We start from the raw sequence: 24,058 nt of genomic DNA, 5'->3' as shown, positions 1-24,058 counted from the left end.
CGTGTGTTATTTCATACCTGTGCTTTAGTTTCCATTTGTCATAATAAAAATGGGTAAACAACAATTTACGTAATGAATAATAAGTATTATTTTGGGCTTTTTTATAAATTAAATAATTATATCAATATCTCACCACATTGCCAAGGAATATGACTGCCACGTCCAATCCAACGTTCAGAAAAGGTATATTTAACTATGTTCTCAACGCCTTCTCTCTAGAATGTGGTGGTGTACCATCTTACATAAACCATATATTTTGGTTTTTCAGCATTTTTCAATAGGGAAAAAGTAATACAACGCCAGTAGGTATAGAAATTTAAGAAGCGATAGAAAAGGGAAATTGTATACATGATGACGGCCAGCGTCTGAATACGGACACGGCACCTAAAGAAGAAGATGAAGAATATTTTCTCCAATAAGACATTTAGCAGCCATAACAAAAATTTTGTAATGTTACATTATCATCTTTGAGTTGTTTTAATAAGAATAAACTATGAATTATGCTTATCTACAGGTATTGAGTGCTTTACCGCACAAATATCACAACTAAGAATTATGAGGCAGCTGACTTATAAAATGCGATTATCTCGAAAACGGTTAAATTTTGAGGTTACTAACAAGTATACCTTTTCTTTGTAAAAATAATGTATGTTTAATATTTTTTAACACAAATAGAGGTAACTTTAAGAGCAAAAAAGTTAAGCGCAAATCTATGCCACACCTGTGGCATATGTGGCGCCATCTATCAGTAACATTAATTTATGTATAAAATTATAATTTATCCTACTTAAAAGCGTCCAATTATAAATTTTTGTCCAAAAATATTTACAAACGTAAAAGTTATAGCGAAAAATAGAATTTTAAATTTCCACTTTAACACCCTGTATCTTTCTTAATATCAACATTTTATTAAAGCAAGTTGGCCTAAATCGTAATATTTTAAAGTGCAGAATCTATGGTTTCTGTTTGTACAATTACTTTAGGACCACCCTATATATATATATATATATATATATATATATATATATATATATATATATATATATATATATATATATATATATATATATATATGTATATATTATATATATGTGTGTATACATTAATGAAATTAATTTGTTTTAGAATATTATCAGTGAGCCTAAACAGAAATTGGGGTCCTTCTAAAAAATTTGCTGTTTCATCCGATGATAAAATAGTCAAGCTATGGAATGTTGAAACTTGTAAAAAGATAGAGTCCCATAGCAAACATGTAAGTGTGTTTTAAAAATATTTGGGACACAATTTTAAACTAGTAAAGTTTGTTTTATTATAATTTCGTATGTCTGTGTGTTTTGTGTCTGTTTTCTTTTTCTAGTTAATTTAGTTCACACGTAAACCGGGTGCACCACAGGAAGGAGAACTAGTTTACACCTCTCTCTGTACTACATTACATTCAATAATATGCGATATTAGTTTTTTTTTCTAAATTTAGCAAATTTATTTTTGTTTATTTGATAAAATTAAATATATACTGTAGCGAGTTTTATCCTCATCACTAATTATAATTATGTTTTATATAAATATATTTACTAAATATATGTTTACTTTTTAGGTTTCTGATAATAGAATTGCTGGTATTACATTTGCAGGAGATGATAGGGTAATAAGTGTATCTGATGATGGCAATATTGTAATATGGAATATCTTAAATAATGAAACTAAGGTCCTTAAAGAAGTATTTGGAATGAAAGTAAGCATAACATGTATATCTACATGTCCACATGCAAGTTGGCTTACAGCTTTTGGATTAAAAAGTGGTTTGGTCATGGTCGCAGATTTAAGAAGTAAGAATTTTTGTATTATTTTTATGTTTGGCGAATACAAAAATTGTAGAACATGACTAATACCTTATAATCCTTAATCCAGATCACGGCATATAATCTCTGCAAACAATGTAACAATATACTTTTGGCAAAAATCCTGAACTTTTAAAATTGCACATTTTTTAGCATTCTTATGTTCTATAGATGTACTTATATTTAACCCACTTATGTTAATGTGTAATTCTCCAAGTTAATGTTCTCTGAATATTCATTCTACTTATTATATCTGATATTAATCTAAGAGTTTTTAGTTGTCTAAGGAATCAGCTTTGCATTTGTCAGTTACTCAGATTCACTGGCAACATGTTTTACTTAATGCTACCTACTATTAAAGTACTGTTATAAAATTTTTTTTCTGAAAACTTTTTCTTTTCAGCTAAAAATTAGAACCATATTGCTTTAAAAATCGAAGGGGTGCTCTTTTTCTTCTGAAAATCTGGAGTCTCATTTATTCCTTATTTTAATTTATTTTGCTTTTCTTATATACAAATATAAAAGACTTCCAAAACTATTTGGAAGTAGGCTCAGGACACTGAGACACTTCCTGACTCGAAGGCACCGTTGCTCAGTCGTTATAGATAATGGGCGAGATCCTTTAGGGCGTTAAGGAACACGCAAAAGATATACACAAAAAAAAAACAAAAAGGAAAGAAAAAGAGCAATTGTTTACAAGAATCGAAGAAGACCGATATAAATGTCAAAAAGAAACGAAAATATATTGTGTGTATTCAGATTTAAAAAAATCTTTCACAGGTGTAAACAGAGCACAAATAATAATAAACATAGAACTTACAATACATAAATAAATACAGTAGAACCTCGATTAACCGCGGTAATTGGGACCGAGAGTACCTTGGATACGGCAAAACTCGGATAACACGGAACGTAACCTAAATATAGTACAATATAAAGACGATTGTTAGGTTAACATAAAAATTGTGACAAACAAATTGTTTTGGTATAAAACGCATTTAATAATACAGGACGTTAAAACAGTTGAATCTCAAATACACTACATGTGAATCAATTATCATTTTTAACAAAGAAGTCTTTGATTGTTTTTTGAGTAAGGTTATTGCTTCTTCTGCTGGCTGCCTTGTTACGCCAGCGTCGCAGTCATAATAAATCATTAGTTGTAGCATCATCTTGCTGCTCAATATAGGCCAGTGCTGCTTCGATAGAGCGTAGGCCATCTGTGTGAGAAATCCGATCTTTTTTAGCTTTTAGTGCTTTCAGCAGTTTATCAAGTGTATAAAATAAGTTTTGGTTTATGAATTTAAAGTTTAATGAAGTGTAAAATGTGTACAATATCTCTGTAAAAAATATTCGACAGATTAATTTTACAGTACAATGGTTATTAATTTGGGAGACAATAAAATAAAAAAACTTACTTGTCATCATTTTCTGGCGTATTCAGGATTTCAACAATTACGTCGTCAGTCACGGCTTGCTCCTCATCTCCGTTGATCCATTCTGCGATGTTGGCTGCTTTAATGGGCTCAGCCACTGGGAGTTGATTGCCAAGAATAACCAGCTCTTCGATTTCAGAACTCTGTTGCTTTTTTAGAGCAGCTGTCTGTTCATCAATACCAAAAAGTTTGCGCCATGACCTTCTGATCGTGTCATCTCTAACGTTATCCCAGGCCTCTGAGCACCAGTAAACAATATCTTTCAGTGTGATGAGTTTTAGCTCATTAGTGACACTTAGACCTTCCTCTAATTTCTCCCTTTCTGTATTTAATATAACTAAGTACATACCATATTTATATAAATTCATGTATGTATACTTAAAAAATAAAAGATCTTGACTTACCGAAGTCCTTTTTGGAATGTAGCTAGGAAAAATAGCAGAGCACATAAAGAGAATATAAAATTAATGTCTAGTTGATCGTATTCACCTTTACTCATGATTAAACTTTATAGACTCTCCAAAGAAAATATCAATTAAATGTCACACGTAAATAATAATATAAATCTAGTGAATATAAGAACTAAAGGTAATGTTAATTTATTGAATATAAAAACTAAATTTGTTTCTATAGTAGAAGCCACAGTCAGAATGCAGTGTTGGTCTTACGGCGCGCAGCGATGCCGCTCATGTCGACACAGTGATAGGTGTGTGGTAGTTTGGCGATAGACTGAGAAATCAGGACCGTACGCGCTTCGTTCAAAAATCTTTACTCATTAATTTAGTTGAGTTGATAAGAGAATAAACAAAAAAAAACAAATTAATTCTTTATGCATAAAATATCTAATACCTCGTAAATACTTACTACATAGATGTAATCCATCTTCTGTATAATAGAGAAGAAAACTATCGAAAACATCCACCAAAACAACAAAATGGAAGTCAGAATAGATGGACAACAGAACCTATAGAAATAGGCAGCGGAATAATACAAGGGGATTCATTGAGCCCCATGCTCTTCAATTTGATCATGGATGAAATCATCAAAAGCGTTAACAAAGGAAGAGGATACAGAATGGGAAACAAAGAAATCAAAATATTCTGTTACGCAGACGAAGCAATATTGATAATCCAAGATGAAGACAGTCTGCAAAGACTGGTCCCAGATGTAACATAAGAGCAAAAAAATTTAATATGATAATCTCATCTCAGAAAACAAACAATAGTAGTCAGCAAAGAACCAACCAAATGTAAAATAGAAATTGATGGCATCAGTATTGAACAAGTAATGGAAATAAAATACCTGGGAATTACACTGTCTAGCAATTGAGACCTGGACAAAGAAGTGAGAGATCAAGTACAAAAACCAAATAGACTGGCAGGATGTCTTAATAACACTATATGGCGAAACAGGCACATTAACACTGAGATGAAATCAAGAATTTATAAAGCCAGTGTCAGACCAATAGTGACATATGCATCAGAAACAAGACCCGACACAGTAACAACGCAAAGGCTACTGAAAACGGCAGAGATGAGAGTACTGAGAAGAATAACAGGAAAAACGCTGAGATCGAAAGAGAAGTGACGACATTAGAAGAAAATGTAACGTACAGTGTATAAATGAATGGACACACAATAGAAAAAAAGAATGAAATAACCACATAAGCAGAATGGAGGAGACCCGTGTCGTCAAAATAGCAAGAGATAAATCACCAATCGGCAAAAGTATCGGACGCAAAAGATGGAGTGACAACCTTCCATAGAGGTATTAATCCGCCAATGAACAAGCAGAATTGCTTATAAAGAGGAAGAATATATATATATATATATATATATATATATATATATATATATATATATATACATAAAATACACAAGAAGATCATAACTGAAATATATCTCGTTAATTAATACTGTTGTGAATTTATTAAAAGGTTCAATATTTATAACACTTACGGATTTAATTTATTTCTTTATTTATATTAACTTATCTGACAATAATTTATTATATCCGTACGTAACAAATTCGCGAGCGCGGGTCTTGAGAATTAACTAACTGTTTTCAAAATAAAAGTTCCCTCATATTTATACGAAAACAGCTGCTCTAGAATCCCATGGATTTTGACCTCAATTGACCTGGTTTCGCCTCGAATGGACAGGCCTAATTCCGGAAGATTCGAATGGAACCAGTTTTTTTATTACTTGGAGTTTATGCCAGCTATTCGAAAGGTCTCGTATAATCTAAAACAGAACAGCATTAGTCATAATATAATACGGTTATTTTAGGCCAGGATAATTATCGTAACATTGCCCCCCTCTTAAAAGATGGTTCCTCCTGGAACCTTGTCGGGACTGGAACCGGAACTGTTCATCCAATAAAACCGTTCCCGAATTCGCTGAAGGGTTTTCCTTACACCAAAATGCCCTCCCGATGGACTGTCGTGTAACTGACGAAGTACTTCGGCTATTCTGCTCTTTGGGATCACCAACTGTCTTCTCTTCTCTGAACCGTCATCATTTTCCAGGACTCGTTTAAGCAAGCCATCTTCCATGATAAATGAGTCCCACTGGGCCCAATACGTCTTAACTACTGAGCATAGGTTTGATATTTCTTGCCAAGGTGGTCGACGGTTTTCCTCTTTCCATTTTCGAATTTTCTGTATAACTGGATCTCTTTCTTGTTCTTCTCTGATCTTAATAGGCGTCCAGTCGTCGTTGACCATCGTTGTTCTTAGCACTGCTGCTTCCTTGGATTCCGTTTTGTTGCAGTGGGAACACTCTGCTGGGCATGGCCTTCTGGAAAGAGAATCAGCGTTTCTATGGCTAACTCCGGCCCGGTGCTCAATCTTAAAATCGTATTCTTGGAGTCGTTCGATCCACCTGGCTATCTGACCCTCTGGATTCTTAAACTGCATCAACCACTTAAGGGCGGCATGGTCGGTTCGGATTAGAAACTTTCTGCCATAGAGGTATTGATAGAAGTGCTCTACTGATTTAACTACTGCTAGAAGTTCTCTCCTCGTGACGCAATAATTCCGCTCAGGTTTTGAAAGAACTTTACTAAAATATCCGAGGACTCGTTCCTGTCCTCCTTGAATCTGAGACAGCACTCCTCCAATTCCCACATTACTTGCATCTGTATCTAAGATGAACTCTCCTTCTGGCAGTGGATACCCTAAAATTGGTGCTGTTATTAAATGCTTTTTCAAGGTCTCAAAGGCATTTTGGCAGTCTGTATCCCAGCGGTAATCTCTTGCTTCCTCCGTAAGTCGCGTTAATGGCTTAGCGATATCTGCAAACTTCTTAATAAACCTCCGGTAGTAAGTACATAGTCCAAGAAAACTTCTCACTTGATGTTTGTCAGTTGGTTTTGGCCATTCCTTAATGGAATCGATTTTTCCTTTATCCTCGGCCACTCCTTCTTTACTGACTATATGACCCAGATAATTGACTTTACCTTGAAATAACTGGCACTTCTTGGGGTTTAGCATCAATTGGGCAGCTTTAAGTCGATTAAAAACGTTTTCTAAATTCCTCAAATGATCTTCGAATGTCTCCCCCAAGACGATTATGTCATCCAAATAAACCAGGCATGTTTTCCAAGATAACCCTCTCAACACATTTTCCATAAGCCTCTCAAATGTCGCAGGAGCATTACAAAGTCCAAATGGCATAACGTTGAATTGCCACAATCCAGATCCTGTGGTGAAGGCTGTCTTTTCTTTATCGACTGGGTCCATTTCTACCTGCCAGTATCCAGACTTCAAATCTAAAGTAGAAAACAATTTACTTCCAGCCAATGTGTCCAATGTGTCATCGATCCGAGGCAGAGGATAACTATCTTTCTTGGTAACGTTGTTCAGCAAACGGTAATCCACACAGAACCTCGTCGTTCCGTCTTTCTTCTTAACCAGGACCACCGGAGAGACCCATGGGCTCGTAGAAGGTTCTATCACCCCGTCTTTCTTCATTTCCTGAACAATCGTTTCAGCTTCCTCTCTCTTCGCCTGTGGTAATCGTCGAGCTGTTTGACGAATTGGCTTAGCATTACCAGTATCAATTTTATGCTTAACAACGGTAGTTCTTCCCGTCTTTCCTCCTTTCGGTACGAAAATATCACGATACTGCCGCAGAAATTCCCTTAATTTCCTTTGCTCCATCTGATTTAGAGACTGTCCTGCAACTGCAACCATTTGGTCGAATTTGTCGTTGGAATTATCAGATGTTGTCGCCTGACGGATTATGGATGTCACAGGTACACAAGTTCCTACTTTTGTCTCTTTCTTTATGGTCACTGGGTAGTCGTTGACATTGATAAGTCTCACAGGAATTTCTTTAGCCGAAGTCACCAATTCCTTTCCAATTATGATTCCACGGCCAACCTCATCGTCGTGGTTCCAAGGCTCCATCATAACAGGTCTCCCTTCGTCTACAATTCCCTGTAGTCGCGCTACTATGATCGTTTCGCTTCTCGCAGGCACGACTGTATCTTCTGTAATGGCTGCTTGCACAGTGTTGTCATTATGTGGATGGAGAAATACCTCCTCGTTGCCAACTTTGATTACCTTATTCTTAAAATCCAATTGGAATCCATGCATATTCATTACGTCCATTCCTAATATAACATCCTCTTCGATGTCAGCAACTATAACAGTATGGACAAACTTTTCTGCCCCAATTCCCAATTGTACCTGGATTTCTCCATGAATGTTGGCATTTTCACCTGTAGCGGTCCGAAGTCGTAACCTCGTTGGTAACAGTTTCTTTCGGCTGTTTATAACTGTCGGGCGTATAATGGTTCTGGTCGCTCCGGTATCCACCAACAACGTATGCTTTTTACCATTTATGTCTCCATCTACATATACACTATCTTCACGACATTTCAAAGAAGCTATTAGTATGAGAGGGTCTTTGGAAAAGTTTTGGGTCGAAGCTGCCCCCCTAAGGCTGACCCGTTGTAGTTTTCCTGATGGTGAGTTTCTTGATTTGCGTCGTACCTAGGGTGCTTACAGGAGCTTCGTACGTGTCCTATTTCGCCACAATTCCAGCATCTGATGGTCTTCGTTTTCTTGTATGTCATGCTTTTTATCATATTAACGAGCTGGTCAAGTTTATCTTCATCTCCTTCCTCTTTTACAGTCCTAACTTTACTGTACTCGCCAGAGGCCTGCGTAGCTGACTCATATTCGAGGGCGGCGGATAAGACATCAACCAGCGTCTTGTGACGAGCTAATCGTAGTGTTCTCTGCATTTCATGATCACGAAGACCATCAATAAACGTTTGAACGGCCAATTTTTCCATCATGTCTTCGGGAGCTGTTGGATAAGCATATCGTACTAATCTGGCAATATCTACCTCATATTCTTGAAGAGCCTCATCTTTCTTCTGTCTACGATTTTTAAGCTGCGACTGATATACATGCTCCAAATGTTCGTGGCCATATCGCATATTTAACCTCTTCTTCAGTTGTTCGAAATCATCGGTCTCCTCTACGGCTATGGTCTGAAGCACATCTAAGGCATCTCCTCGAAGAGCGATAGTCAGGTTTACCGCCTTTTCTTTTTCAGACCATCCATTTGCTCTTGCGGCTGATTCGAACTGTTTCATGTAGTTGTTCCATGACGATTTTCCATCGAAAGTTGGGACTTTAACATGAATAGAACCTCCACTTCCTTCAAATTTCGGCCGTGTCTCCAACTTACATTTCGTCTCGTCTTCTTTTATCTCCACTGTAATCGGATTGTTACCTCTCTCTGCTGTCCCTGTTTCCTCCATCTTCCTTTCCATTTCTTTCATCTTTTCTTCGAAGGCCAACATATCGGCAGCAACTTGATTTTTTAACGAAGATATTCTATCGTCGAGGGCAGACATCTCAGAAGTGACTTTAGAGATTTCCGAAAAGATGTTAGCAGAGACTTTGCTTTCCAGCGAAGAAATCTCGTTAGAAACTTTGTCTTCCAACGAAGCGATGTCGCCGGAAACTTTGGCTACATCACCAGAAACTTTGGCTACATCAGAAGAAACTTTCGAAATATCGTCAGAAACTTTGTTCTCTAATGATGCGATGTCACCAGAAACTTTCGAAATATCGCCAGAAACTTTGTTCTCCAATGATGCGATGTCGCCGGAAACTTTCGAAATCGACGAGAGGACAGCATCTTCAAATATATAGGTCTCTGGATCTAGTCCTTCTTCTAGTAAAGCGTTCTTTAGTCGTTGGACTAACTCAGCCTTTTTTCCGGTAGAAGCTAATTCTCTGTCTTCGAGATGTCTTCTTAAATTAGTCACTGTCAGCTCATAAATCGTCGTCATTTTCACAATTTATTTTATATTCACTTGTATTATTATTATAAGTCTAATTTATGTTCGATCCAACTTCTGGCACCATTTGTTGTGAATTTATTAAAAGGTTCAATATTTATAACACTTACGGATTTAATTTATTTCTTTATTTATATTAACTTATCTGACAATAATTTATTATATCCGTACGTAACAAATTCGCGAGCGCGGGTCTTGAGAATTAACTAACTGTTTTCAAAATAAAAGTTCCCTCATATTTATACGAAAACAGCTGCTCTAGAATCCCATGGATTTTGACCTCAATTGACCTGGTTTCGCCTCGAATGGACAGGCCTAATTCCGGAAGATTCGAATGGAACCAGTTTTTTTATTACTTGGAGTTTATGCCAGCTATTCGAAAGGTCTCGTATAATCTAAAACAGAACAGCATTAGTCATAATATAATACGGTTATTTTAGGCCAGGATAATTATCGTAACAATACTAATCACAATCCATATCTAAATCGTCCTCATCCTCCTATATTAATTATCACCGGTTCAATATATATATATATATATATATATATATATATATATATATATATATATATATATATATATATATATATATATATATATATATATATTTAGGTATTCTACAGTATTCACTGCCTTTCCCTCGCTCAACCGTTTCCATCTCTCTCTGTTGTTCCATTCTCCATCGTTTAGTCTTCTCTTACTCCGGTTCAATATCTTGCAAATTAATCAACGCAAACATTTTTTTCTTCTACTTTCTTGATATGGTTTAGATAATTATGCCAATGCTCTTTAGATACGCGGTGGTAAGCTTCTTTTATCAACCGTTCTACAGTTTTTTCTTTCGACGTTGTTTGAAGCCACATACCTTTTCACTTGACTCCACACCATCTCAATCAGGTTCAGCTCGCAATGGTAAGGCGGCAGTCTCAAAATCTTAACGCCATATTTTTCCGCAATTGTTTCAATTTTGTACTTGTCGGACTCGTCTCTAAATGCGGCCGCAGTATCCACTAATTGAGAATAATTTAAGACTAATAAAGAAAAGGTTACTTTCGATTAGCCAATCCTTGATTTGCCTTCTATTCCACAATTTTTTCGGGTAATCAAATTTGCGGGACTGGTATGACGCGTTATTCAAAACGACAACGTTTTCTTTGTCTTTCTGCAAGTTTGAAATTAACGTCTTGTCAAACCATTCTTCATATAGATCCCCGTCCATTTCGTCGTAGTCATCAGCGGTTCCCTACTTGGCCAAGAAAGTTAATTCGGCTCATGCCACAAAACCAGTTTTGCTTCCAGTATGAAGAAGAACAATCCGAGGACCTCTTTGGGCTGGAGCTTTCAGTCCAGTAGAGAGCCTGGAAAGTTTCGAACGTAGTTTTGAGGTTCGAATCGGTTTGTAAATGCCTCTTTGTTCGCTTCTTGTCGATCGATGATGATAGGTATAATAAAAGGTTGAAGTTGTGGAGTAAAAGTGTTGATTTATTGACAGCTACTGGTAATTACACAATATGATGTTCGTTAGGTAACTACTTATGATTGACTGTTGTAGACTGCGCTCACATGAGCTCAAATCCAAAATTTTTAATCTCACAAATATTTCATACCTAAGCACAGAGGTTATTGCTTCCTATCATACCATACCAACTTTGCACTATTAACTTATTACAATTTAATCTAGGCCATCATTGCAATACTTAGGAAATTCAATTAGAAAAAATATATTATTCGACAATTCATTAACAGGTGAATGGACTTTAATTATTAAAATATTACTCGATATCATTTTCACAATGTCACTTACACGGTGAAACTATAATAGATTAAGAAGTTAAGAATAATGTGAGATTACAAATTAAGGGGTTAATTTGTGATTGAACAGAGCCCTTTTTGACTGAAGCACCGACGTTAATCCAAGACTCATCGGTATAAACAAGGTTTACATTATCCTTCTTCCTCGATGTTTTTATTTGTCTGAGGTTCTTATGTCTCCAGGATATGATATCTTTTCTTTCCATCATTATCGAATCGCGACCTCTTTTACCATATTCAAAACCCATGTCATTTAGTAGCCTAGAAAATGTGGTTTTTGAAAAAGCTGGTAGGTCCTCATCATCCTTCATTATGCTGTCGACGATTGGTGGTATGTTTTCCAAAAAAAAATCATGGACAATTTTCCTTATTGGATATTATTACACTCCCTCATCGTAAGTATTTACACGTGAGTTGGACTGGAAACTATTTTTCTTCCTTTTTTGTACTGGTGTCTGTTCACCTTGCTGGGCCTCTTCGCGGATGTCATAAACTTTGCGAACACTCACACCGCACCAGCGGCGGCTCGTGGCCTAAAAAAGTGGTGAAGATGAGGAAAGCTTGCCGGACCAAAAGGAGTTTTGGTACCTACGTCGCGCCCAAAACTCATTAAAAATTTGTTAAAAAAATGTATAGAGTTTAGGGCCCTAATAACTTGAAAACAGTTTTTTAGGGCACTTATACTAGCTACGATTCGTTCTGCTTGCCAGGGGTATTTTAGTTCTGAACCTTGACATTTCATTGAGGGTTTTTTGGCGATTAAAACGCCTGCTTAAACGGGTTGATGAGTTTCGATTCAGCCGCCCAATCTGAGTCAGATGCTGATTGCAGCCGACCACTCTGGATCAGACGCAGATGTTTAAAATACTGGTTGGTCGACCATGTAAAAGAACATCCCTTTTATCTTCATTTTTTCAATGCCTTAACGGAGTCTTTAATATATTACACACCAAGTCATTAATTTAGCCATCATTTAATATAGTCTTCTGCAGGTCATCATGCAGGGTAGAGTCGATGGCAAAAAGGGAATAAGTAGAAAGAGGAAATCATGGCTGCGAAATATTCGAGACTGGACAAACATGACTGTAGACGAATTATTCCACGTTGCAAAAGACAGAGAAACTTTTAAAAATGTGGTCGCCAACCTCCGTTAATGGAGACGGCATAGGAAGAAGAAGAAGAAGTCATTAATTGGATTTATGTCTGTCTAAAATTATTTTTGTCCAAACGAAATCCACGAGAACACTTTATATCCGAAATCCGAAACAAACCACAGAGAAATGTATTAATAAAGTGCACTAAACAAATAAAATTAATACTGTGACTAAACTAAACTAATAAATACTATATACTATATAAAAAAATATCTATATAATAGACTAAATTTCAAAATATTGTCGCTGAGAGAAATTTCCGAAAAATAGGAATACCAAATACACATCCAACAGTGGGTGAAGACGAATAATATATTTATAGACTTAACTGCACTCACCAGTTTTCTCAGCTATCACTAAGGATAGGCTGACGTCACGTTGCCATGGCAACCGTGAACGCTCATGCAGATGCATTTTGCATTTCAAAAATTATATTCACCTATTCCTGAATACTAAGATTCAGTACACGGCTAGTGACACAGGTCAGGACTTGACCGTCAAGTACGTACCGCTAATAAAGCTAGTTGTCTTTTTAATTTTTAGATTAATTAAAAGATAATAAATAATGGATTTCAGAATTTAGATATAATAATGTTGCTTTCATTTTTTATTTATTTGTCTCAATTTAATTTAATTTTTTTGGTGAACCTCACCTTCACCTACTTCACCTGGCCGGCCGCCGCAGCACCGCACATTCTCGAAACTTTTTCCACAGTAATAGTCAAGCTGTGACCATTTTTTAAGTTCAGATGGTAGTTCAATACATTTAAAACCACACGTTTTACTTGCACAGTAAGATCATACCGTATTTAAAATTCACGACAGATACTGGCAGCGACTCCATGCGGTACTTTCATCCACTTGCGAAAATGAAATAGAACTGAGCTTTCATAGTTTTTGCCAATAAGTTTTTGGTCTAATGGCAAGTACCAAAATCGACAAATCGATGTTTGCTTTGCGTGGACAATGGGGATTCGGAAACTGATTCGCTTCTCCTAATGACTTCTTAATGATCTTTATTTTCCAAAGAATGTGTTTACAATATTGAAAATTGATAAACATAGAAAAACTATCGACAATAGTTTTTGATATATTTTACTTTTTTTTATAGAATTTTTCTTCATTTTATTGTTTAGTTTGACAATGTAACTCTCCTATTTATACACTGATGATTGAATCATGCTTTAGTTGAAACAATAATGATAGTCTTTTATACAACCGTAGGCAATTGTTGTGTGCGGGTATATTCCAGTGCTATTATTCTTAAATTCGGTCCTGGTGCGCCGTCCGGGGCAAACCGGCAACGTGGTCGGCTGTTCTCCCGTAAGAAATACATTGCCTATCTTACCTGCACTGCATTCTAATTGTGGCTTCTACTGTAGCGAGTGCAATGTAAATAATAAATAATAAATCAGGTTTCGTTCGCAGTATGCAATTGTGTTGGATCAGCGTCGTTGATAGGTTAAAATTCATGGAGCACCGTTAGAAATTAAGATCGTTGCGAATATTTTCATAGCACTAATCGAAACTAGAAATAATATTGGTGAAAATTCGTGGAACACCGGTCGTGATTGGGACAGTGTAATATAGTAAAAATGAGATTTGGAATAGCGAAGAAGCGAGAATTACAAAATTAAATGAACGCGGTATTTCTCGAACAGAGTGGTGTAAAATCCATCTGCACACCGAAAATGATATTTGAAAATTTAGGTATATTTATATTGAAAAAAACTACCTAGATAAAATAACGGTTTTAGGAATTATGTTGAAAATTCTAAACTGAGATGATCGTAAAAGTAACGATTGCTCTTTGCAGCATTACGGCGGTATATTTAAAAGGAATTATTTTAATATTGTTCGGAAGCTATTTTCTTGTGGCATTTTAAATTAATTACTATTTAAATGGAAATAAGCCACAATTAAATGTTAAAATACGTTTATTGACGTTTCAATTTCCACTTCGGAAATCGTTCTCAAAATACAAACATTAGTAAATTAAACAAATTTTGTTTTTTGTTACTTAGTGAAAAATTCTTCTAATAATTTAATTTTATCTGACTCATCTATATTGACAATTCAGACATACAATATTGCCAATATTGTTGAGTTGCGTTCCTGGGACGACTTTACTTATAAGATAGTTCATTCGATTACATGAAATCAACTTTAACTTGAGAATATCCGTCAGAAAAGATCATAACATGTAATTCGTCTTTAAAAAGACAAATACATGCTATGATGACAGTAAAATTCTCCTGTTAGTGATTCCATAGTAAATTATGAGGGAAAAACCAGGAAAAAACCTCATAATACTATCCCGACATGGTAAGTATTTGATCGTGCATTTAGTTTACCGTCAATAAACACCAAATTCCGATTTTATATGTTTGTTATTTAAAAAACATAAATGATGTATTCTCTATATGTTACTGACTTACCAATACTGGTATTTTCCTTTTAATAACTTCCTCTTTCAATAGGGGTAACCAGATCCGAGGATGCCGAGGAATTCGCGACACAATTGGTCTCATTTAGCATAATTATGCATAATATGGCATAATTTCACTAAGTAACAAAACAAAATTTGTTTAATTTACTTTAGGTTAAAATAAACGTATTTTAACCTTTAATTGTGGCTTATTCCTATTTAAATAGTAATTAGGAATTATTTTAGAATAGATTTTGCAAAGTGGTAATAAAAATAATATCGTGAGATTATTTTGAAGGTGAATAATTTACTAATAATGAATAATTAAAGCTTTTTTAATTTAATTTTTTGGGGGAGGATTTTTGACACCTTACATCCTTTATTCATTAGCTATTTTTCTTATAAAAGTTACCATACTTTTTACCAATAAATAATTCCAAACTTATTATAGAAGATGGAAAAGTTCTGCATAAAATGAGAGCTCATGACAAACCCGTTATATCTCTCGCCTGGTGTCCAGTACCAATCAACATATTTCCGAAAAGTCCTCTGAATTATGTTGGACAGAAGAAGAATGAGGAAGCAGAACTCAAGGAAGTAGTCGACAAAGGAGATGAAACTGAGAAATTAAATCCTATAGCAACTTCTCACCCATTACTTAAAGTATATGATTCTGGCGATGAAGATTTTCTTAAAGAATGTCAGATACTTAAAAACAAAATTTTAGGTAAGTGTCAATAATTATTTTTGTTTGTTTTTTTTCTTTTATATTTAACATGAAAATATATCATGCTTTTTAACTAGACTTTCCAAGAATAATTCTTAATGAAAATTTAATACTATTACACAACGTGATTGCTGGAAAGAAACTTTCAGCTAGTAATAGATATAGTAATAAAACATCAACATTATACTGTGTAAAATCCTGTTATACTTCTTACAGTCGTATTTTAACTACAGTAGAACTTCGATTAACCGTCGCTATCATGACCAAGAATAGAGGTAACAATAACCTCACACTCTAAATAACAAGTTTCTTCTTTACGTGCTATCTCGTCGACGGAGGTGATTGGTAATAATTGTGGATATTCTGATCTTAGATGCTGCTGCTCTTCATAGTTCGATTTATGTGATGTTTATATTCTTATCGTCACTTCATTGCAATAATGTAATACTAAATCTTTTATAGGTTCTCACGAGAACATCACTGGCAAAGTCGAGTCTGGGGAAGCCGAAGTTTCATCAGATCAGTTACATCGCATAATCGATAGTAGTATTTTAGAAAAAAATGAAGATCCTCAACAAAAATTAAATTATCAAAGTACTAGTGAAGAAGCAGAGAGCTTTGAACTAATTGATTGTTCTGAGTTTGGTAAAGAATATGATTCAACACAATGCGACAGTACATTAACTGAATCTTCAAATGGATCAACCACAACAGAGATAGAATCTCAAGAAAATAAAAAAGAATATGACAAAGAACTAGATACTGTATCTAATAAACCAGATGACCAGAGCAGTAATTTGAAAGAACAGGAGAGCTGTGAAATAAATAAAAAAACTGAGCTGCATACAGTGCGTGACCCAACTGAATCTTCAAATGGATCAACCACAACAGAGATAGAATCTCAAGAAAATAAAAAAGAATATGACAAAGAACTAGATACTGTATCTAATAAACCAGATGACGAGAGCAGTAACTTGAAAGAACAGGAGAGCTGTGAAATAAATAAAAAAACTGAGCTGCATACAGTGCATGACCCAACTGAATCTTCAAATGGGTCAACCACAACGGAGCTAGAATCTCAAGAAAATAAAAAAGAATATGACAAAGAACTAGATACTGTATCTAATAAACCAGATGACCAGAGCAAGAATTTGGAAGAACCGGAGAGCTGTGGGATAAATAAAAAAACTGAGCTTGATACAGTGCATGACACTAAAATGTGCAAAGGTACATTAAAAGCTGCTCCAACTGAATCTTCAAATGAGTCTACAATAAACGAGCTAGAATTTCAAGAAAATAAAAGTGAATCGAAAAAAGAATTACATACGGAAGACAGTGTAGATTTAAAAGAGTCCAAACTTGATATTGCAAATGACGATAGTATTGTTCAGAATACCGAAGATCTAGAAACTAAATTGAATGATAACGTAGATGATCCTGAGACTGGCGCTGACGCTGAAAGGAACATAGTGACAGTTACTTCAGTCGAAGAAGCACCTCGGAAAGAATTTTTATTGGCGTCTTCGGCAAAAGAAAGGTAAGTTAAGTTATTTTTAATAGGAAACATTAAGTTTAAAACGATATTTCCATCCTACAAATCTATAGAATGTAATGATCTCCTTATAGTGTTTGTCTCCATAAAATTTGTCAAGATACACAGATGGCGAGGAATACTAATGTATATATATATATATATATATATATATATATATATATATATATATATATATATATATATGTATATATATATATATATATATATATATATATATATATATATATATATATTGCTTTTTTGGCCATCAGTATAATATATTATCTTATCTATTTATTTTAATTCTTGCAACATTTTCAAAATAATTATTGGAAAATAATTTTTCAAGTATTAATTAATACACCCATCCCAATGTACTAAACAATTTAAACATACGTAACCCCGCTCCGATCGGGATTCATCGCTGCAAGTATTACACGCCAAACAACGTTGCCATTTTTATAGGCAATGCCAGATCCTAAAATTAACGCACTGTGCTATGATATTGATTTCGAATATTTACTATATTATTGCTGTTTAAATGTGATATTTTATATTTTATTTTCTTTCAGTAACATTTACATATGGCGTGCAGGTACAGATGGTAGACTGCAAACATTTTTAATGCTGCCCCATAAATCTAATAATAAATATAAAACAAAAGCTCAAATGGAAAAAATGTGGATAAGCCTATGTTGGATTACACCAACTGTACTTCTATCGTCGTCAAAACAATCGGAACTTCTAGCTTGGAATTTGCCAAAACCCAAAGAGTAAGAATATATTTTTTGTATTTACATTTTATCCATTATAGTTTAATACAAATATCATTATAGTTTAATTAACTATTAGTTTTTGTATATAGTTCAAAAGTTATACCTATTTAGAAGTTGCAAAACTCGTAGTAACAAATATATATAATCTAGCCTTACTTTTCATTTCAATTGTTCCATTTTTTTTATTTTAAACAGCTTCCACCCCCTTTTGCAGCTTTCTCATTTCCTTTTATTTTGTAGGTGTATCTAAACTCTTCTCATTTTAAGTCCATCAAGTAACGCTATTGATTTTTTTGTAAGTTGTCATCTTTTTGCAAACTATAATATTAATCTGCCGTTTAGATTTTAAATATCAAAAAACAAAAGGTCAGCTTCTGGTCAAAATTTATAAGTATGTATATTCAAAGTTTCGGGGCATGCCACATTACATTTTATGAGTCGAATAAAGAATTTTTATTGGTTTTTCAAAAAATTCAGATTTAGATTTTCTACAAATATTGTAGCAGGTTGAATTTCTTGAATTTATAACTTATAACGTGCTTGTATTTTTAGTAAACTATATCTTGGGATTATTAATTTTTATCGCTTCGAATATGTATAAGTGTTTAAACGACTCCTGTTCTTAAAAGACATTTTTCGTAATAAATTATGTTTGGGCTATGATATTCCATAAACGAATAGTCTTTTAAACCACTTCATTCAAGTATGAATCACGCATAATCCCTCTTAAAATTTTATTGGTTTTTAGTTAAAAGCGTTCTAAAGCGTATTATTTTCTCATGGGAACAAATGTTTCGAACCAAAGTACACATCCCCTTCTCAAAAATTAAATAGCTTATAGTCGGACAATTTTCAATTAAAGGTGACTAATCTACAAATTGAACTAAACGGTAGCGGCAATCATGTAAAATGTCAGCAGTAAATTCTTACCGGGGTCATTTTTATTGTGTATGCTTCGCTCATGTAAATAAGTGAAACAGTAAGATAAGGCCCATAAAATTTTGATAATTTAAATATAACGTAACAAATATAAATTGGTGCAATTCACTAGTGTATAGTGAGACAAGTTCATTGAATAGTTTGAAAGATCGGCAAACTTATCAATATTTTGCTGGTCTATATATATTTACGTTCTTAGAAAGAATGGGAATGAGAGAAATATAATATTTTAGTATATTTGTTCCACATTTTATATGTGCATAGGCGTAGTGTGTTCTATTTCTTGGGAATATATTTAATAAATTGACTTTATTATTAACTTTAAAATAGTTTTGAGGTAAGTAAAGTAAATTTGAGGCAAGCTTATTCTTTATATAGTATTAACCCATTAACGGCCGCTCAATATACAAAGAGAATTAATTTGACAATTAATTTATAAATGTAAATTAAATTTTAAGGTGAAAATTTTCGAAACATTCGGGGTGTAGATGCATTCTACTCCTTTTACATAAATAAATAGTATTACTTATATAAATAACTATCGTTATTTTTTGTAATGTGGCCAATATTGTCGAATCTGGTTTCATCTGCTAAAGCAAATTTAGATTGATGTCCATGTACTAAGTTTGACATTGATGTAGCGGTTTCTTCACTATGTAGGCTCATGCTTTCTCTTATAATGGGCACTTCTTTATCCTCATCCTTTGACCAATGCATATCAACTTGAAGCAGAGTGTGAACCAGATAATACACATATGCTAATATTTTTTTTTTAAATTTATATTATTCATTTCAAAATCGTGACGGTTATTCTGCGATGGATAAATATTTGTAAAATGTAGAATGCTCTCAATTACTTTTTTATCAAAAAAGAGTGAAAAAACTTCAATATATGACTTGCTTCCATGGTTGGCTTTTATATTGTCTAAATATCGATCAGACTGATGTTGAATTACTACTGAGCACGAAGGAGTATCTGTTGTTACAACTTGAGACAAATTTGGACTTACTATTTTTGCCTGGTTTTTTCTTTGGACGTTTTATCTGTGGTTCAGAGGAATATCATAACCAGAATCGTCAGAATTCCCGATCACTTGTATTTCATATGTACCTGCAATATCCGATTTTGTTGATTCTTCACAAATAATATCATCGATGTCTTCTACTTCTATAATCAGAAACTTTCTAATCTAATCTCGGCGGCAAATAAACCACATTAAGTGAGTCAGTATTTTCACAATCTGAGTCTTCTTCTAACAAAGCTATTAACTCTTTAGTAGTTAGTGCCATCTTCATTTCATATTTCGAGAATTTACTGAAATAAACAAATGCACTACTATATACACGCATTCACATGATAATAGTTTAGCTTACGTCATTTTAATTTATATGAACCTCATATATAAACAAATAAACACAAGGAAACTTTCAAATTAAGTTAAAAAAAAAAACAAATATAACATTTACAGCACACAAAAATTCTATAAATAGAGAATGATGTGTAATGAAGAGATCGTATGTTAAAATGTCAGATTGTTTAGCCTAATGAAAAAATAAGTATTTTCCAAAGTTTTCTGTTTTTTGAAGTTCTGTATTAGGTACTCTCTAATAGGAATAAAATTTTACTTTAATTTGTTAGACAACTATAAGATATCTGTCAAAAGACACATGATAATTTAATAATTATATCGGTCTTTAATTTATTTTTTACGTAATAACTTATGTGTTTAAATAAATAATTAATTTTTTTTTGGTACGCCTATGCAAAATTGATAAGTGGAATATGATTTCGTTGAAAAGTTATCGTTAAGAGCTTCGTTAAGTGCGATGTTGCCAAGTAATCACCTTCAATTAAAAATTGTTTTAGTATAGACATAATTTATAAAAAGCTACTATCCGATTTTAGTTATCAGTTGCCAGTTATTATTTGTATCAATATGCATTCAGTCGTGCATATAATTTGTAGTTTAGTTATTACGAAAATCACAAATTTTGTAAGTTTGCCTTTTGCCATGTCGGGACCAACCACCCTTATCAACATTTTTGCCGAAGAGGCAAATATTATTGCATTTCTACATTTAGAGGGCCACGTTTTTCTCCAGGCCAATGGCCCTATCTTCAAAGCTCAACAAACTATTTATCAAAGAACATATCATTTTTTGTTCACAGTTTATTATTAGTTTTTTTTTGAGTATGTCACTAAATGCTACATTATTTTGTTGTTACGTTAATTTAAGTAAAACGTAACAATGTCCAATGATATCCGTTCAGATTGCAAGCAAATATTGATTTGATTTTAAATTTTTTTGTTGTGAGATATTAAAGTTTTGATATAAGTAATATCCGTAATGAGTTTATTATTTAAATTATATAAAAGATTGCAATCTGTTTAAAGTATAAGATTCTTGATGACAATATGTGTCTTTATGTTTTTTTATTAATATGAATTTTGAGTATTAATTGAAGCATGTTTAAAATTTCCTTAATTATTCCTCTAAGAAAATTACTTTCACGCCATCTATGTCTATATACTTTGCTAGATGCCTTAAAACTAACCCATAATCAACGAGCGATTTGTCATGCCTGTTCGGCAACAACAAAATAGCTCACATATGTTGTCCTTGCCCTTATTATCTTTCGTTAGTTAAATAGAAACCCTTCCTCTTAACAAAGAACAAACTTTCTTACTTTCTGAGAAAAGCTGAGATGTGGGTCTTCGATTAAATAAAGTCAGGATTATTCTTTTCTGCCAGGAGAAAATAGCAAAGTTATAGAAAATAAGACAACACCGAACTTGTCAATTAAGTACCATTTTCGCTTGGCACTCTTCGCTTACGCTTCGGCAAATACTCCCACTCTTTTTTTTATCCCTAGCGGGTCAAAATATCGAAAATCGAGTTCATTTTCGTTGTGGTTCCTTTTGCATACGGTTGTCTCCATCAAACGGCGGTAAGTGTAATTTCAATTCACCATTATCCATCTATCTTCATACAGTACTTCCTACAGTAAATTTTGTAGTTTGTCGTACAGACGTCCTCCAATTTGATGACACTGAGTCAATTCCGTTTGCCGTTTCCTCCATCCATTCAGTTCAGTCTATTCTATTCCAGTCTAGTCTAGTGTGAGGATTGACGTATTACCTGTACCTACATTGATTTGGTGATTGATGTGCTGATTGAATCCATGGTAATTCGGTACCTTACTTAAATCATCTACGCTGCTTGAGAAATGTGAAAAAGCTGAGATGTGGGTCTTCGATTAAATAAAGTCAGGATTATTCTTTTCTGCCAGGAGAAAATAGCAAAGTTATAGAAAATAAGACAACACCGAACTTGTCAATTAAGTACCATTTTCGCTTGGCACTCTTCGCTTACGCTTCGGCAAATACTCCCACTCTTTTTTTTATCCCTAGCGGGTCAAAATATCGAAAATCGAGTTCATTTTCGTTGTGGTTCCTTTTGCATACGGTTGTCTCCATCAAACGGCGGTAAGTGTAATTTCAATTCACCATTATCCATCTATCTTCATACAGTACTTCCTACAGTAAATTTTGTAGTTTGTCGTACAGACGTCCTCCAATTTGATGACACTGAGTCAATTCCGTTTGCCGTTTCCTCCATCCATTCAGTTCAGTCTATTCTATTCCAGTCTAGTCTAGTGTGAGGATTGACGTATTACCTGTACCTACATTGATTTGGTGATTGATGTGCTGATTGAATCCATGGTAATTCGGTACCTTACTTAAATCATCTACGCTGCTTGAGAAGTCGCGATGCACCTGTTGCGGGTGCAACCTGTCAAGTGTCTATCGATGACCGTTCTATGAAATAACGTTATTACCTGTGACTACCTGCCGCCGACTGTAAGTACAATATCGATTCTTCAATTGTGAGTAGCCGATATTTTTATGATTCGACGATCATCTTTTCTCCGGTGCTACCTAAATCGTTAGGAATTAATTTATGAATCAATTTCAGTGTCTTTACTTTATTTATGGTTTGTTTATTTTGAAGTAAACCGAACGGACTATTAATAGCATAAATTTACGGTAGTTACATACATACGAGGTATGATCAGATTTGTTTTATATGTAGTTTATATTTATGATAGATTTTATACACATATTTGAGGTGATCACAATCAAACATTTCAGTAACTTCATGTTTACGTATTCTCAAGGCGTAAAAATCACTCATTTGTTTATTTCAAGTTATATCAAATATTGACGTAGATACAACTATAATATTTCTTGACTTTTTCTTATTCTTGAGGATACTAAATTACTCATAATTATTTTTCAGAAAATATTATTCATTGTATTTAATAATAAATTGTGCAGTAACTTATTTCTTGCTATTTAACTGTTCAATAAAATTTTTATAGAGCATTTACTTTAACTATACCTGAATATAATCCTGTTAATGAACTATTTGTTTATTGCAACCGTTTATTTTTATATATATATATATATATATATATATATATATATATATATATATATATATATATATATATATATTTCATGTGCATGGTGTATCTCTTTCAGACAACTGTTATTGATTGATATCACGATTTGATTTATTATATAAACAATATATATGAGGCGAAATATTAAGTGTGTACCGCGTAACCATAATAACTTTTTTCTCACGGTTTATTTTATTCTCGCTTGATTATCCTAACCGTACCTTACCTATCTCGTTATCTTATTTTACATGTCGTAGGTTTCCCTGTTACTTTAAAAACAGGGTGGTGCCCAATTACTTCCTTTCTCTTTATCTTCTAACTTCTTATCTCTTTATCTTTAGTACTCCACTAACTAATTTTTTGTATTTGAGCTGCAAAGAACCCCGACCCAGATACCTCTACCAGACTGAAGCCCGAGCCTAGTGCCGTTCCCTGGGTAACCTCTACGCTGTCATTAAAGAAGATACATAATAAACAATGTTTATTATTTATTTTTTTTACAATTCATGGTTTTTTGAAAGTTTAATAAACATTATTTTTTATTGTGACGTATTATTTTATTTTTGAGTAGATACGATATAAATTATTTGAATTTTGTTGTAGAATATAATAATAATTCTTC

General features: G+C 33.7%; 1 protein-coding gene across 4 annotated transcripts in view; it reads left to right on the top strand.

Annotated features, from left to right (window-relative positions):
- The window catches only part of LOC140436828 (uncharacterized), a 110,649-nt gene that overhangs the window by 4,403 nt on the left and 82,188 nt on the right, over nucleotides 1-24,058 (top strand). For all 4 annotated transcript variants that reach the window (XM_072525959.1, XM_072525961.1, XM_072525958.1 and 1 more), the window contains exons 3-7: nucleotides 1,126-1,252; nucleotides 1,595-1,826; nucleotides 15,445-15,720; nucleotides 16,183-17,257; nucleotides 17,827-18,027. In XM_072525959.1, coding sequence (XP_072382060.1) covers nucleotides 1,126-1,252; nucleotides 1,595-1,826; nucleotides 15,445-15,720; nucleotides 16,183-17,257; nucleotides 17,827-18,027 — 1,911 coding nt within the window. The remainder of the gene's footprint in view (nucleotides 1-1,125; nucleotides 1,253-1,594; nucleotides 1,827-15,444; nucleotides 15,721-16,182; nucleotides 17,258-17,826; nucleotides 18,028-24,058) is intronic.

This window comes from Diabrotica undecimpunctata, chromosome 3, assembly GCF_040954645.1.
Source record: "Diabrotica undecimpunctata isolate CICGRU chromosome 3, icDiaUnde3, whole genome shotgun sequence".
NCBI lineage: Eukaryota > Metazoa > Arthropoda > Insecta > Coleoptera > Chrysomelidae > Diabrotica > Diabrotica undecimpunctata.
The sequence above is the reverse complement of the archived record's forward strand: the minus strand, read 5'-3'. Positions and strand labels throughout refer to the sequence as shown.